This window comes from Toxorhynchites rutilus, chromosome 1, assembly GCF_029784135.1.
Source record: "Toxorhynchites rutilus septentrionalis strain SRP chromosome 1, ASM2978413v1, whole genome shotgun sequence".
In the NCBI taxonomy this organism is placed as follows: Eukaryota; Metazoa; Arthropoda; class Insecta; order Diptera; family Culicidae; genus Toxorhynchites; species Toxorhynchites rutilus.
Genome location: NC_073744.1, coordinates 22,438,984 through 22,456,612, shown reverse-complemented (window position 1 = coordinate 22,456,612; position 17,629 = coordinate 22,438,984). Strand labels below are relative to the sequence as shown.

Genomic DNA, 17,629 nt, shown 5'->3' with positions numbered 1-17,629 from the left:
TAAAGTATTTAAACAAACGCCATGTAATGTAATGCACCTTGGTTTTGATGGCTGTGTTAGGGAATACATATCGGTGGCAGGGTTGCCATATCTACAGAATCTGCAAATACAGATTACGGATTTTTTGGAATTCATACAGAATATACAGATTATTTAAAAATAACATTCCAATATTGTTAATGCCTTGATATCAATAATTTTTCCCCATCTCTCTCATTTCACGAAATGAATCTGTTTTTGACATTCAGATGTTGCGTGATGACCTGCTTCCTCGGGTTTGTAAATGACGAATTTCATGCCAACTCGACTGCCCGTTGGCAGAACCATCTCGGATGGCAGTGAAACGTTGTGGGTGTAAATATATGGGTCATTTAAGCAACTCTGCAAACTTGAAATATTCGAAAAATAATTAGACTACTTTTTGGAAAAAGACATTTTTTTTCCTTCATTTTTTACAAAAATTTATAATTTAAAATCTATTATACCTAAAGAAATCATGTCAAAGAATGAAAAATGTAGGAAATTATTTAAAGTTTCACAAAAAAATACCAAACATTTAAAAAAAAATCGCTGACAAAAATATATTTTAAAAATTAAAATTGATTTTTCTCAAAAAAATATTTTTCTAAAATTCCCAAAAATATATATATGAAGAGGCCTTTAAATTTTCAACAAGTCGTCCATACATCGGAATATGGGCACTTTTACAGGGAAAAATTTTTTCGAACAACAACTTTTTCATGTTTTGTTTTTTGAAAAAAAATCAATTTATTCTAATTTTGTTTAAAGTCAAGATAGCGATATATTGATTTCGACAAAGTTTTAGATCTTGTTAAAATATGTACTTTTGTCGAATACATCAACTTTCTATCTTGTATAGTTTTTGGAATATAAGTCTCCTGAAAAAAAAATAATGTTTTGCTCGTAACATTTTTGTGTGTAAATTCTCACGTTTGACATGTTCTTGACATGTTTCTAAATAGAGAAAAGTTAGCAGAGCATGTACATTGCGATAATTTATACATAAAAATGTTACGAATTAAACATTAATACTATTTTTTCAAAGAAACATGAAACATTTACATGGGAAAAGTTTTTCAAAACTCAACTTTTTCTTTTTTTTTTCTTTAAAAAAATACTATTAATGTTTAATTTGTATCATTTTATGTATGAATAATCGCAATTTACATGCTCTACTAACTTTTCTCTATTTATAAATATGTCAAGAACACGTCAAACGTGATAATTTACACACAAAAATGTTACGAGCAAAACATTATTTTTTTCAGGAGTCTTCCTACAAAAATGACTTATATTCCAAAAACTATAAAATATAGAAAGTTGATATCTTCGACAAAAGTTTATATTTTAACAAGATCTAAAACTATGTCGAATATAGTATATCGCTATCTTGACTTCAAACAAAATTAGAATAAGTTGTAGTTTTTGCAAAGAAAACATGAAAAAGTTGTTGTTCGAAAAACTTGTTCCTGTAAAAGTGTCCATGTTCCGATGTATGGACGACTTGTTGGAAATTGTAATGGCTATTCATATATATATATATATATATATATATTTTTGGGAATTTTAGAAAAATGCGTTTTTGAGAAAAATGAATTTTAATTTTTAAAATAACTTCTTTGTCAGCGAAATTTTTCTCCAAAAAAATTTTGGTATTTTTTTGTGAAAATTCAACAATTTCCTATAATTCATCCTTTGACAAGAATTTTGTAGGTATCATAGTTTTTATGTTATAAATTTTTGTAAAAAGTTAAGAAAAAAAAGTGGCTTTTTCCAAAAAGTAGTCTAATTATTTTTCGAATATTTCAAGTATGCAAAGTTGCTTAATCGACCCATGTCTTTACACCCATAAAGTTTCACTACTATCTGAGATGGTGCTGCCAACTCCTAAGACGAGTTGGCATGAAATTCGTCAAATGCGAAAACTAAATGTGCGTTCATACTGTAGATAAGCATTCCCCGGTAACGGTTTAAACTTTCATTACCTCTCAATGAAACATTGTACAGTGTATACGTTTGCTGGCGCTACGCAAATACTGTCAAAATCGTCAAATCAATAATAACTATGCCAAACAATAATAATAAAGTTAAAACTTAACTTATATATTTAATATAGATATCAATACAGATTTTTTGGAAAATAACTAAGAAAGGAAAGTTTTTTAGATCAAAAACACAGATTTTATTATGGCAACCCTGGTCGGTGGAAAACAAAAGTTCCCACAAGCGCTCGACTGTAGACTGTTATTCAATTGCTTATCTCAGGAAAAATGACATATTATTAGTTGTAATAGATGCGTAGAAATATTTCCTATCAATTGATGCAAAAATCTTTCCGATCCATCAAGAAATGTTCGAGTTAAAGCATTCGAAATCATTCATTTTTTCCTGCATGTTCTGTGTTTAGGTTTTCATTTCACCCCCCTTATATTCAGATTAGACGTAGTCCCACGTCAAAAAAATTAATGCTCCTGCATACGCCCTTATAAAAATTAGTCGTAATCAAAATTGGTGATATGATTTGTGATTTTGGGTAGTTTCCACCATATGTAGAAAGTTTCAATTAAATCGGAGAGGGTCGCGTAAAAATCTGCCGTTTTCGGCTGATTTGGTGTGGAATTGCTCTGGTACAACTCAATAAACTCGATGAGGTCAGAATTTGGGAAAAAAATCCCTCAGGATATGGTACATGTCAGCTGTGACGGATTCATAAAAAGTTTGTGCGAGGCAGTTGAAGAAAAAATGGACAGTTTTTAACTGGATTAATTGAACTGGACATTACTATGATATGTGTCATTGAAAGAGAAAAAAGGTTGCATTTGGTTGTTTTGTTGTTATGTTTTTATGTAATCACATTTTACTTCAGTGACACCTATTCTGAGACACACTGTAAACATACAGATCTGGGCACATCGGGGCAATCTATATGCCATATCGTAATTCGATGTTGACATGTTTGTCAGAAGCAATTACCAAATTATAGTGGTTTTTCCTTTAAAAAAATCACATTTCACAGGAAACTTAATCAATCAATAATCAACACCTCAAACTTCTAAGCACAAACTACGTGTTACTGGTTTTTCTCATGAGTCTGTTTACACTCTTTAGAAATACTGTTTCCATTTCCCAAATACATGTTGACTTAAAACTTTCCATTAGTAATTATACAATAAACAATTATACGTGAGGTAAGTGGACAAACAGCTCCGCTTATCGTCCTTCAGGATTAGACTACACACAATCGTCGTTCTTTCGGAGTTAGGAACTGGTCTCAACGGATTCCGTTATTGTCGCTATGTGAATTTTCCAAAACTACTTACGTTATCAACATGTTGTCATGTATTTGACGCACGTGCTTTTGCTGATTTGGACGGACAGGTGCCAAATTGAGAGTTGTAGAAACTTCAAACTTCAAACACCGAACCGGCCCAACAGTTCCGGTCGTTCGCGGAAATGTCACTATGATAATCCGAGGTCAGAATATATGTTTTTTTCTCTCGTTGTTTTATATATTCTTTTACACTCGCTGTCGGCGCCAGGAATTTTTTTTCCTCTTCTCTATTCTCAACTGCTTCGACTAGATCCAATGTGGTAACCAAATAATTCAAGGGCAGGAACGTTGAACAATTTAACTACACTATACACTATTCTTCTTATTGTATTGTATTACTTTTCTTCTATTTTGGCACTGACATTTGATGACATCCGTACTGTATAAAAAGAAATAAAAATCGTTGTTGATGATTGGGAGGGTTTTTTTCTCACACTTCTCCACCCCGCCGCCTATAAAACACTATGTTTGTCTTCACGTGTACACATACACGCCACACACCAGAGCACACAGCTTTCGACTGACATTTGGCAGAAAGAGTTCGCGCCACGCACCGGTAGATACCACTAGTGGTTGTTTGGCAGAGTGGGCCTTCTCGATTCGATCCATAGACACTTGGACACTTCTGTTCTCAGTCGCGGTTCCAGCGAGAATACGGCCGAACCCCATGGCGGCCACCACGACGCAGTCGAGGCGAAGCATGTTGTAAGGCGGCTCTCGGGGGGAGTGAGAGTGAGTGAGGTAAAGTAAATTAAAGTAAGCAAAAAGCGAGAGCGAGAGGAGGGGCAGAGAATTCAAGCGGCGAAGGACTTGTTGGCCGTATGGCGGCAGCATTAACTGCATACTAATCACAACATTTAAATCTCATTACGCCGTGCAGACGACGACGACGACGACTTGGTTAGTTAGTGGTTCTGAGCAGTGGTTTTTTTCGGGTTTCATGGGGTTGCGAGAGAAGAATGTAGATCCGGCTGGACGTCATCGTTGGGTCGGTATAGTAGTATTCGACTCCTCGTGACTGTCCGAAAATAACAGTAATTTAGTAATTTGCGATTGCTTTTGTATTGTTTTTTTTTGCAATCCATACCGCAAAGCAATCGTAAATTGATCTGGTGAAAATCCCCGAGCGGGGGCGTGTCTTACAAATAACCATTGAGCGATGCAATTACTGTTGATTTCTTTCACGCGATTCGCGAGAAAAATAAATAAATCCAACGGCAACGCGCATGGTAAAGAGAGTGGTACCTTCGAGTACCCTCGACTATCAATGTCGAAATTGCAACCAAGCAGTTAACGTGGTCGTGGTCGCCGCGGTATTGTGAAAATGTTGGAATTTCTCGTTTATTTAGCAATGGCGCAAACATGCACATATACGAGATGCTAGGAGGTACACACTCACACAGTAGATAAACATGAAAGCAACTCGAGTTCGCGTGCACCCTGACGACTTTGTGGCGTGTTGCAGAATCTGACAGGACTGTTGTTGTTTTGGTATTCCAGCAGCCACTGCGCTGGCAGCACTTGCCGATCGAACTTGGCTAGCTGTAAGTGGGGAAACGCACACGCGAGCCGCACACACATGATCGGAACTAGTTGTCATTTAAAAGTAAGGCAATAACTGCTCGTTGCAACAGTGCCGTACGCCATCACCAGCTCTACCAGTTGATCTTGAAAGTACCACTTCACGAGGTTCTCGTGTACCCAGAAATGATGTTGGCCCGGTCGATGGTTGTGTGTCACTTCGAATTACGATCGCCCTTGGTTGGTTGGCGGAAATAGAGCGCGGAGCAGCAATAGCCGAATTCGTCAAATCTCTGAATGATCTGTGGATCATTTTTTCATGTCTTCATCTTCTTCGCTTCACGGTCCCCACGACAAGGTCGGTTGATTATAAATAAAACATTTGTGTAACGGAAACCGTCTTGCGCTTTGGAGCAATTGCTGCTTTCAATGTGTGACTGATTTCGGAGTCTAACCTCTACCAAGCGCTTCAATCTTGCGAATTTAATCTTTCCTCCAAGGTTTGAGAGCGTTTTCGGAGCGTTTTTTTTCGCGGTTCAATCGCGGTGACCTTTCGAAACACTACTTGTCTACTCGGCAACAGCAAAAGAAAGATCAAAGTCGAAGTAGGTGCCTTTTATCGCATGTGTTACCCCGAATGCCATTTTGTTTATCGTCATGACTCAGCGACGATCATTACCGAGATGGGTTCTCAGGGCGAACAAAGTGATCCTGCGGAACGGTTGAGTCACGTTGATTGTCATTAATTGATTGAATTGTAAAACAGTAGACTTTGTGCATCACGATCCAAGGTTGAACTAGACCAAGAAACGATGAAGGGCGTACAGATACCTTCATCGAATTCCGGAGGCTTCATTAACAGACTAAGCATGAGAACATGAAAACCGGAAACAAAAAGGGCATTTTTGATTGATTTTTCATTCCTCCGGAAAAGGAAATATTATCTCAGCTTCCTCAGAAGCGTGTAATTAATTCTTGTTGTTTCTTTTGTGATTATTAATAATTTAAATGGTTTAAAACGAAACCATCAACCTTTATTCAAATCTTAATTTAACACCAACCGATAAATTTTCATCTTCGTCCGAGCATAAATCGCCTAGATGGAGCATCATGGACAGTTATTACGATAGCATATAGAAGGCAACAATAATATGCAACGGATACAAAAAAAAGGTAAAAGAAACGATATGAGATATGTCAAATTCCATGACGATTTGGTGTTCACTGACATTCTTTGTGAAAAGTGGATTCATTTTTTTTCCTTTGCATTTTATTTTTCAACAAATATGAGAGTGTTGTTAAAAATCCAATCGCAATTTATTTTTACAATTTTCAGAATAAGGTTCGTTAACAGCAATTGCTTTTCACTAATCGAATCATTCTTGAAGGCGTCACAAATTATGGAATCAATTCGATGCTCTTCCATGAAACTTCGAAAGATTGGAAAATAAATTATAACATGCAAAGCAGTTGGCGAAACACTTCCCGATGTTCAGTTTTCTTGGCGAGTATGTGTCAATCAAATACTTACAACTCTCAATGACAAATCGTCGCTCAATAATGAACCTACTGCATTTCAAGTTGCACTTTATTCACGCGGGCATTTCAATTTGCACTTTATTCACGCGGGCTCAATATATTGAGTTGGAAAAAAAGTAATCCATTATTTTCCCGGCAGCTGACTTTAGTGATTAAAATCTCGCGTAATATCGGTCATACAATGTCAAGTTTAGGCTCGGTGCAAAGGTGATTAAAAACTAAAAACACCACACTAGAAAAAATCTATTGCAGTTTTTTGATTGTTCCATTCAGTTGTGAGTTTCAAAATGTTAACAAGGGAAGTTAACAAAGAGAAAGTTCGGTACTTTTACACTTTTTCTTTTATGAAGGCAAAAATGCAAGCCAGGTCGCAGAAATTGTGAATGGTGTTAATGGTGCCGATACTGTAACAGTAAAATAGTCGAATTCCATGTCAACTCGTCTTAGGAGTTTGCAGCACCATCTCAGATAGTAGTGAAATGTTGTGGATGTAAAGAAATGGTTCATTTAAGCAACTTTACATACTTCAAATATTCCAAAAAGAATCAGACTACTTTTTAAAAAAAACCAAATTTGTTTTCTTAATTATTTACAAAAAAATATAACTTTAAAACTATGATGCCTACAAAATACTTGTCAAAGGAAGAAATGTACGAAATTATTGAAATTTTCACAAAAAAATACCGAAAAATTTTTCGAAAAAAATTTCGCCGACAAAAAAGTTATTTTAAACAATAATTTTTTTCAAAAAAGTTTTTTTTTAAATTCCCAAAAATATATGCATGCATAGCTCTTACAATTTCCAACAAGTCGTCCATACATCGGAAGATGGGCACTTTTACAGGGAAAACGTTTTTCTAACAACAACTTTTTTATATTTTCTTTGAAAAAATACAACTAATCCTAATTTCGTTTAAAGCCAAGATAGCGATATGATGTATTTGACAAAGTTTTAAACCTGATTAAAATATGAATTTTTGTCGAAGACGTTAACTTTCTATCTGTTATACTTTATGAAATATAAATCATTTTTGTATGAAGACTCCTGAAAAAAATAATGATTTGCTCGTAACATTTTTGTGTGTAAATTCTCACGTTTGACATGTTCTTGACATGTTTCTAAATAGAGAAAAGTTAGCAGAGCGGGTAAACTGCGATAATTTATACATAAAAATGTAACGAATTAAACATTAATAGCATTTTTTCAAATGAAAACATGAAAAAGTTGTTGTTCGAAAAACTTTTTCCATGTAAATGTGCCCATCGTCCGATGTATGGAAAACTTGTTGGAAATTTGAAGGGCTATTAAATCTATTTTTTTTCAGAATTTTAAAAGCATACGTTTTCGGGAAAAATTAATTTTAATTTTCAAAATACTTTTTTTTTCAATGAAATATTTTTCCAAAAAATTCTTTGATAATTTTAACTGAAAACCAAAATTATTTCCTACATTCCATTCTTTGACTAAAATTTTGTTGGTCTGATACATTTTTTTATAGTTTTGTTTTAAATTTTGATTTTTCTCCATTTTTTTCGAAAAATCTAAAACTATAACTATAAAGTATATATCTACAAAAAGTTGGTCAGAGGATGAAAGGTAGGAAATTACTTAGGTTTTCATTAAAAATTATCAAAGAATTTATTGGAAAAAAAATCATTAAAAAAAATATTTTGATAATTAAAATTCATTTTTCTCGAAATCATATGCTTTTAAAAACCTGAAAAAAATAAATATAAATAGCCCTTAAAATTTCCAACAAGTTTTCCATACATCGGACGATGAGCACATTTACATGGAAAAAGTTTTTCGAACAACTTTTTGTATTTTTTCTTTGAAAAAATACTATTAATATTTAATTCGTAACATTTTTATGTATAAATTATCGCAATTTACATGCTTTGCTAACTTTTCTCTATTTAGAAACATGTCAAGAACATGTCAAACGTGAGAATTTACACACAAGAATGTTACGAGCAAATCATTATTTTTTTCAGGAGTCTTCATACAAAAATGTTCTATATTCCAGAAACTATAACTGATGACGTCTTCGACAAAAGTTCATATTTTAATAAGATCTCAAACTTTGTCAAATACATTATATCACTATCTTGACTTTAAACAAAATTAGGATTAGTTGTATTTTTTCAAAGAAAATATAAAAAAGTTGTTGCTAGAAAAACTTTTTCTCTGTAAAAGTGCCCATCTTCCGATGTATGGACGACTTGTTGGAAATTATAAGGGCTATTCATATATATATTTTTGGGAATTTAAAAAAAAATACGTTTTTGAGAATAATGAATTTGAATTTTAAAAATAACTTTTTTTTCAGTGAATTTTTTTTCAAAAATTTTTGATATTTTTTTGTAAAAATTTAAACAATTTCCTATATTTAATCCTTTGGCATGAGTTTTGTAGGTATCATGGTTTCATGTTATGAATTTTTGTAAAAATTGAGAGAGAAAATTGGCTTTTTCCTAAAAGTAGTCTAATTATTTTTCGAATATTTCAAGTATGCAAAGTTGCTTGAACGACGCATGTTTTTACACCCACAACTGTTTAACACCCACCCACTGCTATCTGAAATGGTGCTGCCAACGGCCAGTCGAGTTGGCATGAAATTCGTCAATACGCGCATTTTTTTTATTATTTTAGAAACGTCCAGAATTGGTCAGTGAAAAATGTGTTGTGTTCCATCAGGACAATGCAATTCCACACAATTCCGGGAGCTTGATTGGGATGTTTTAATGAATCCTCCATATAGTCCGGACCTGGCACCGAGCGATTACTACTTTATGCTCGTATTGCAAAACTTCCTGAGTGATAAGAAATTGATATCAAAAGAAGATTGTGAAAATCTACTGGTAGAGTTTTCCGCTAATAAGGACCAAGATTTTTATGAGAGCGGCATCCATCGCTTCCACCAACCAAGTTGCAGTTTTGAGTAAAACTGTTTGGTCACCGTGTAAGTGCACATCTAGTCAATTTACTCACGAGATGCCACTGGAATTTACCTATTTCGAGTTAAAGTTTCGGTTCCGAATTCTCATTCTGAATATTGGATACAAAGTCCGCACTCAGGTTCCAGATACAGATCACCGGATGCGAATTCCATTTTCCCGGATATCAAATTCCAGATTTTAGAGGTTCAAAATTCGGTGACTCTTAGAGAAAAAATGTAAAAACGAAGGGTAATTTATCTTCGCTAGAGATCGTTAAGTGCACCCGTGGCCGAGTGGTTAGCGTCTCACATTATCATGCCGGGTGTTCGGGTTAGATTCCCGTTCTGAGCGGGGTTTTTTTGTCAGAGGAGTTTCCTTCGACTTGCACTGTGGTCACGTGTACTCTAGAGCTTGCCCCTCGGGATACATTCAAGGCGTGTTATTTGGCTTAAGAAATCGGAACTAAGTTATTAATAAATGACGTTAATGCTAATGCATACGTAGAGACGGCAAAAGTTCCACAGGGAACGTTAACGCCATTCAAGAAGAAGGAGATCGTTATAAGTTTCACAGCATCAAACAGTCTGCAGCTAGCAGAACCCTTTTCTCGTCGAGGATCGCCTCAGGTTGGATTTTGCCAAGCAAATCAATAGAGAATGTGACTTTGCTGTGAATAGCGGCAACGATTTTAATTCAATTCTTAACACATTGCGGACCGCTCACGAGATTTCTCGTGTTTCGCATTCCGTCTGTTACGGATGGATCACGAAATAACTCGTGTTTTCTATACCTGAAGGTTAAATCCTTGGCTTGCCAATAATCTAACAAGGCCTATCGATGACTCGCCTTCGTCTCATCCACATCGAAGGAAACGATCTCATTCGTGGAATCCGAACAAATGAAGCGTTCATGTTTGCCCCAAAACGTGTGGTCCTTAATATGTTAAGACGGTTTGAGGACCGAGAAGACATGTTACAGGACTTGCACTACATGATTTCTTTTCTGAGGCGAAAAATCTCTGGTTACGTCTTCCTTCGGAAGGGAAGTAAAAGAAGTTGGCCCGGCCCATGAGTTGTTGAGTCTGATAGGTAGGAACAGGTGGAGTCGCCTCCCGGATGTCGGTGATTGGCACTAAACTGGCGGAAATAGGCCGACGAAAAATAAGCGAAGATAAAAAAAAGGTCGCTTAGTCTGCTCGTTTTGTGTTTAATGTTTTCCCTCGAGCTGTGAATGCTAGCGAATATTTCACTTGAAGTGCATCTGGCATTGCAATTAACTCTTTGTGGTCGTTTGTCTGCTCTCAGCCACCACAGCAAGAAACCATGCTAATCTTATACTTTACTCAACCAAGTATCAGTTTATGCTTTTGCTAAGCGAAGCTAGATGTCTAGTGAACCTGTTCACGAATCAATACGGAGCTCAGAACTACTGTTTGCATTAATGTCTCATGTTATTTGAATAATCGCAAAATAGTCTTAAGCGACAAAATCTTTTTTTATATAGAAACATCACATTCAAAAAATATATTTCACTTGAAGTGCATCTGGCATTGCAATTAACTCTTTGTGTTCGTTTGTCTGCTCTCAGCCACCACAGCAAGAAACCATGCTAATCTTATACTTTACTCAACCAAGTATCAGTTTATGCTTTTGCTAAGCGAAGCTAGATGTCTAGTGAACCTGTTCACGAATCAATACGGAGCTCAGAACTACTGTTTGCATTAATGTCTCATGTTATTTGAATAATCGCAAAATAGTCTTAAGCGACAAAATCTTTTTTTATATAGAAACATCACATTCAAAAAATATATTTCACTTGAAGTGCATCTGGCATTGCAATTAACTCTTTGTGTTCGTTTGTCTGCTCTCAGCCACCACAGCAAGAAACCATGCTAATCTTATACTTTACTCAACCAAGTATCAGTTTATGCTTTTGCTAAGCGAAGCTAGATGTCTAGTGAACCTGTTCACGAATCAATACGGAGCTCAGAACTACTGTTTGCATTAATGTCTCATGTTATTTGAATAATCGCAAAATAGTCTTAAGCGACAAAATCTTTTTTTATATAGAAACATCACATTCAAATAAATTGTTAAGTTAATACATATATATATATATATATATATATATATATATATATATATATAGTTCTCAAAAAAAAATAAGGAAATGTTCATTTTTCATAATCTTGCAAGTATCACTGCTTTTTCAAGGAAAAATAATTCCGATCAGTACGACACCCATGCCAAAATTTAATACGACCGCAAAGGGTTAACACAACCATCCAAGTGTTCATCTGTTAGACTCGTGTTTGATGCTTGTTGAATATCGATGCACGGAAGATGCCTCTCGTGATATACTCAGTGCAATGCATGCATTGATATAAAGAAACAAATTGCGACATATGATCAATTAGTGTATTGTTCTCGTACAAACAAGAAAGGATCATTGCCGTTATCACGCAAACCATTAAACCTTTTCAGTCCCCGGTCCCCGGAACTTTTTAACTAAACAGTTATTTATGAAATTTCGACGTATTCGCAAATAATATCCGAAATGATAAACCAATAAATTTCAAAAGAAAAAATATTGCGTAGTCCTACGTCCTAAACGGTCGTATCTCTGATACAACCCCTCGATTTTTTGTTTGTTTTGTGGAGACATGAAGAAGAAGCTGAGACGGAACCATCGTGTCAATAATCATACCTTCTGTTACTAATTGAATTTCTACTCAAACCATGAATAGATCTTCTTGTAATGGGCAAAGACGTTGACGCGCTTCATCTAACGCTCATCTTCATCATCAACTAAAAATGAGATGAGATAGTGAAACCATAACTCCAAACCACGGGTACCCAGAGCCAAATGGGTCGGTGCCACTGTGGCAGCACACCAGCACACAGTCTCGGCGGCCGAAAGGAATTGAAATTTTGCACATGTAATGGCCACAGCACACCGAGTTTGCCAATAATGCTTCGGTCGTTTTTATTATTATTTCTTGCTCCAAAGCAAGAAACAACCGCTCGCGCGTTGAGCAATTTTGCAGCCCAGCGATTTTGCTGCGTCACTTTTCGCGAGATGGGGGATGAGAAGGGGAGTTAATCCGCCGGGTTGAAGTGTTTGGTGAGAATAAGAAGTGGCTAAAAGTTAGAGTTTGCGTTCAGCGGTGGTAACCTGGGCGGCAGAATGGAGGCCCGGGGGCGAATCGAAAGTCGATCTTTTTCGTAACCGGCGAATGGATGTGTTGATCGGAAATTTGCATTCGAAAGGATTTCTGCGCGCGATTTCTACAATGTCGGCGGCATGAGCATTGAGATCCATCGGTTCTGAAGACGGAGATGAGTATCTCAATCATTGAAAACACTTGCTTCGTGATAAGAATTAAACGATTGCCAGCTGCGCTGATACTTGATTGCTGGGTGTATATGAAATAAAAACCACATTCTTTCCAAGTGGTCCCGTTCACAAGCGCCTTCCAACCTGCCAAGCAATTAAGCAAGATTATTATGAAAAAAAAACTGAACAGCTGTACCGCGGCGCATATTTACATATATGTGCACACTCGAAATGTGCAAATGTGTATGTGGAGAAGCACTACTAGTCCAAGCCAACCGTCTCAAGTACTCAAGTACGAAGTGTTTTTTTTTATAAAAATCCGATTCTGTCGTCCGCTGATGAGGAGAGTTGCTTCGCCTTCTGATGGCTAAATTGCTTGGCACTATTATTATGCATACGATGTGTCGGCTGCCGATTATTCAATTGAAGCTCGCTGAAATTGTATCTAGCTAAGGTTGTCTGTTTTAATTTTATTGCAGCCAGGTAGCTTAAGGTAGCAACCCCAGCTGAGGCAACGCCGCAGTGGCATTAGAGCTCCACCTCCCCCCGGGGTCACCCTCGGTCGCGTGATCGTGCTCAGTTTCTGTGGAGAAGTAGAGCTCCGTTGCCTTCAGAGAGCCTGGTGCTAATTGCACACACACGCGCTATTCGTGCAACTCAACCGTGGAGGCCTTCAAAGTTTTCTTCAAACGAACAACACTTTCGATTTCTTCGCCGTGGACTCGATTCCTTCGGACCGACCGGCTTCGGAAAAACCGTGGGTTTGTGTCCATTGATATTCTGGTCGGCCGATGCTATACATATGTGTACAAATGCATATGGCAGTATGGTAGTGCTGTTGCTGATTCAGAGAGACCAATCAACCTTCTACCTTCAGTTTTTGTTTTTGTTGTGGTTTTCACCTCCACCGCCTCCTCCACAGTGAAGCAGCAGCGAGAAGAAGATGAATCCAAACAGCGTAAATAACAGTAAACTTGGATAGGGACGCAAACGACGAACCCGCGCGTCTCAATCAAAAACAACTAAAGCGCGTAAGACACAAATTGGGCCCCTCAAACGGCCCCTCGTTACTACAGGAACACAAGTGGAACGAAGCGCGCAGCCATTGTTTCTGGTCTCTCGATGGCAGCATGGTATTTTTTGTTTGTTCGTTTCGTCCGCTTCTTTCTATCGCTTTTGCTAATTTCGAGGTTTCTAATAACTTCCTGCTTAGTGGCGGAATCGATGTTTTTTTTAGCATTTTAACCGGCGCTTGCAGAAATGAATAAAAGTTACCAAACTTTATTGCCACGGAAACACCACCGAGTGCAGATAAAAGCGCATTCCGTGGAGTCTGCGGGCTGTCTTTGGCCCCACGAACCGACCCCCAACATTGGGTCAATTGGTAGGGCAAGTTGTTTCGTAATTTTTCCGCCATCGGCCACTAGACCAGCATCCGTAGGAAGAAGGGTATAAAATATTAATTTTAGTGAAGAAATGGTTGCGTTTTCATTTCAATGGTTGCGGAGCTTGTTCTTGTATTCGCGCAAGACGTTTTGATGATTTGAACCGATCCTATAACTTCAAGAATTCATTCCTGAGCTTGAATTTTGATTAACTGTGCATTTCTTAGTTAATCACTGTGACAAATTCAAACTAGCGAATTATCATTAAAAAGATCCATGTTTATGTTGAAGAAAGATGAATATCATAAAAACTGGGGGAAAGTGGCGTGATCATATCGACACCGCCTCATGAATCGTCTCAATCCCTCTTCCGGATGCGACAAACACATGACATGAACCACTAATAAAGTGTGTTTCAGTTAGAATTTGGTCGTTCATTTTTATTCACTGTAGAGCCCCTAGTTGTCACATCGAGAAACTACACCCATACTAGCGTTGGCTGAAAACATTTCATCTTTGACAGAAATAATGCCATTTCGTGTGCTGAAGGAGGGTCAAATGCGCAAATAATGAGCTGTTTAAAAAGCTTAAAATAAGGTTTGTATGTATGCGAGCAGACATCTCTTTCTGTTTTCTTTTCCCATTTCATTTGGGATTGTGCCAAATAAAATGCATACGACGTCAACGGGGATCGAACCAAGGCCGGCTGGAATGCAAATATATTTCACATAACCACGTTATCCATATAGCTGCCAGCGCTGTTATATAAAAGCGTGATAACATACACCTCATCATAAAATGAAGTTGGAAAGTGTTTTCCAAGAGGATAAAGAATATGAACGAGAATATATCTTTCTCTGTCTGGGCCGTGTATTTGGCAAACTATACGAAAAGCTTTCATTTGCTTCCATTTAAATGTGTCTCCTGTTTCGCTTGCTCATATTGGCTCTAGCATATATATTAGGGTGCCAATGAATGTATGGGAAAAAATTGACCCTAAAATTTCGAAAAGTTACTCTATACAAAATATTTACCACCTCGAAAAAACACCCTATATCAAATATCAGCTCAATCGGACTTAAGGGAAGGTGGCGCAAAGCGGGCAAAGTTTGAGTTTTTTGAAAATCGAAAAATCACCCAGGGGGGGAGTAAAGGAAATTGGGGTTTCCGAAAAAAAAATTTGATGCTAAATGTCTTAAAATTGCATAAAACATCTAGATCAAGTGTCGAAAAATAAATTTTCATCAAAAATCGACACTCAGGGAAAGGAGACTTTTTTTCGGAGTACGAGACGAAACATATGGTTTTAAGCAGAGATCGAAATGCTCGCCGATTTGAGACAAAAAACATCCATTTTCACCAAGAGGGAAAATAGCTGAGAATATAGGAGGCGAGAGAATGTTATACGCTCACTTCGATTCTCGCGAGAAACGCAAAGCCGATTTTTATTTTTCGGTGAGTTATGATTGCCGAAATATGGTTTCGTTTTCAGTGACTCCTTGATGCCGATAATGGTTTTTCACTTCTTCAGTACAGCTGAAAACATGCGGCAATATTGGGTTTCATCGTGAAGTGAACATGAGATGGAGTAATATTTGTACAATTCAGACGCTGTCCAAATGCAGATCGTTTGGACGCTGCTCTAACAGACTAATGTTGGTAAAGTTAGCTTTGATTTTTCGCTCCATATTTTCAGTACCAAATGAGATACGAAAGAGCATTCTCGTTGAACTTCCGAGATAGAGATTTTCCACATCTATTTCTCTCTGAAAAATTTTCGGTGAAAAGGAAGTAACGAAAATATCAACAATTCACGGTCCATCGAAAACTAGATTGATTGACTGAATATTTATCGCGCAGCCGAGCGAAAATTTCGATCTCTGGTTTTAAGTGCCGATAAAAATAATTATCTCGATTTTTCATTTGGAACTTGTTGTGAAATGTTGATTTGCACGAGTGTTGCAGGCGTTAAAATTGAGTTTTTTTTGAATACTGAAAAATCACCGGAATAGTGGTTTTCAAAAAAATAAATTGTTAATGCCAAATGTCTTAAAATTGCACGACACATCGAAATTTCAATTATCTCAAAAAAATTTTTTTTGTTAAAAATCGACTTTTCAGAGTGCAAAAAAAAAATTTTTTTTACAAATTTTTTTTTCGAGATAACAGTAAATCTTGACGAGTAATGCAATTTTAAGACATTTGGCACCAACAATTTTTTTGAAAACCGTTATTTTCGGTGATTTTGCGTTTTTCAAAAAAAACTCAAATTTTTACGTCTGTGACACTAATAAATGAAGTTCGAATAAGCTAATATTTTGCAAAGAGTATATTATCGTGCAAATCAACATTTCGCAGCATGTTTCGAATGAAAAATCGAGATAACTATTTTTATTGGAACCCAAAACAATACGTTTCGTTTCGTATTCCGAAAAAATCTAAGTCCCAGAGTGTCGATTTTGGATAAAAAACAATTTCGAGATTTTTTTTATGTAACTTTTTGAAATTCGAGATGACCATTTTCATTGGCACCCTAATATATATGATACAAATGATATACACGTATTGGGGAGAAGAACATTTTGTTTTATTTTTCGGCTCATTGAATGTAATAAATCGGGATGCCATAACATGTGCTAAAGATTAACTTAGGGTGTATTGACAGCGTTTTGATCCGGATGGTTTGTTTATTCAGTAGTGAGAATGTCATCAAGATTGAAGGACACGCAATGGACCGCAAAAGACGGGAAGACATTCTGCACATTCACATTGAGAACTCGACGTGGACAGGAGAAAAGATCGCAAAATTCTTCAAATTTCCAAAAACAACGGTAAACACCGTACTCTCTCGGTAAGTACCTTACGTTGAATCGAGCGAAACCAATCAGGCGTAGAGGTGGAACATATGACCGGAATCTAGGAGCAAAAACGATTCGAGCAGTCCACAACAATCGTGGGCTCTCCTTGCGGGATTTGGTACAGTACAGTTCATTTCGGCGAATTTGTATGCGAGAAGGCTTGCGGTCGTATCATGCCTGCAAATACCCCTGCGCTGAACAAAAACCTAGTTGCTGAATCCCGTGCAAGGAAGCTGTATAAGCAAGTGTTGTCCAAGTACAAAGAATTTTGATGGACGGTGAAACATACGTAAAAATGGATTTCGGACAAATAGTCGGTAACAAATTTTTACCTGGCCAAGCGTGAAGGGGGTGTTGCGGGTAGGTTCAAATTTATTTACGCAGATAGACTTAAGTTGATGATTTGGCAAGTGATCTGTAGCTGTGAAGAGAAGACAGAGGCAAGGAGGAGTGTCTTCAGAACAGGATTATACCATTCATTCGATCACACAAAGGTCCAGTGAAGATCTGGCCTGACTTGGCAAGCTGCCAACACAGTCGAGATGACATCAAGAGAACAAGATCGATTTCATTCGAAAACTGACAATCCATCATCCATGTCCGGACTTTCGTCCTTTTCGTAAAAAAGTGGTGTAACAAGATAACAAATTCGACTACCAGAAGTAATGTGTAGAAAATGATGGGTGGTATCACACGAA

General features: G+C 36.9%; 1 protein-coding gene across 6 annotated transcripts in view; it reads right to left on the bottom strand.

Annotated features, from left to right (window-relative positions):
• LOC129764286 (ABC transporter G family member 20) overlaps positions 1-17,629 on the bottom strand; it is a 158,596-nt gene that overhangs the window by 38,312 nt on the left and 102,655 nt on the right. For 4 of the 6 annotated variants that reach the window (XM_055763232.1, XM_055763258.1, XM_055763239.1 and 1 more), the window contains exon 2: positions 3,342-3,731. The exons of the other annotated variants lie outside the window; for them this stretch is intronic. Coding sequence is in view for 1 of the 4 variants with exons in the window: in XM_055763258.1 (XP_055619233.1) it covers positions 3,342-3,352 (11 nt within the window). In the remaining 3 variants the exon portion in view is untranslated. The remainder of the gene's footprint in view (positions 1-3,341; positions 3,732-17,629) is intronic. 6 annotated transcript variants of the gene reach the window in all.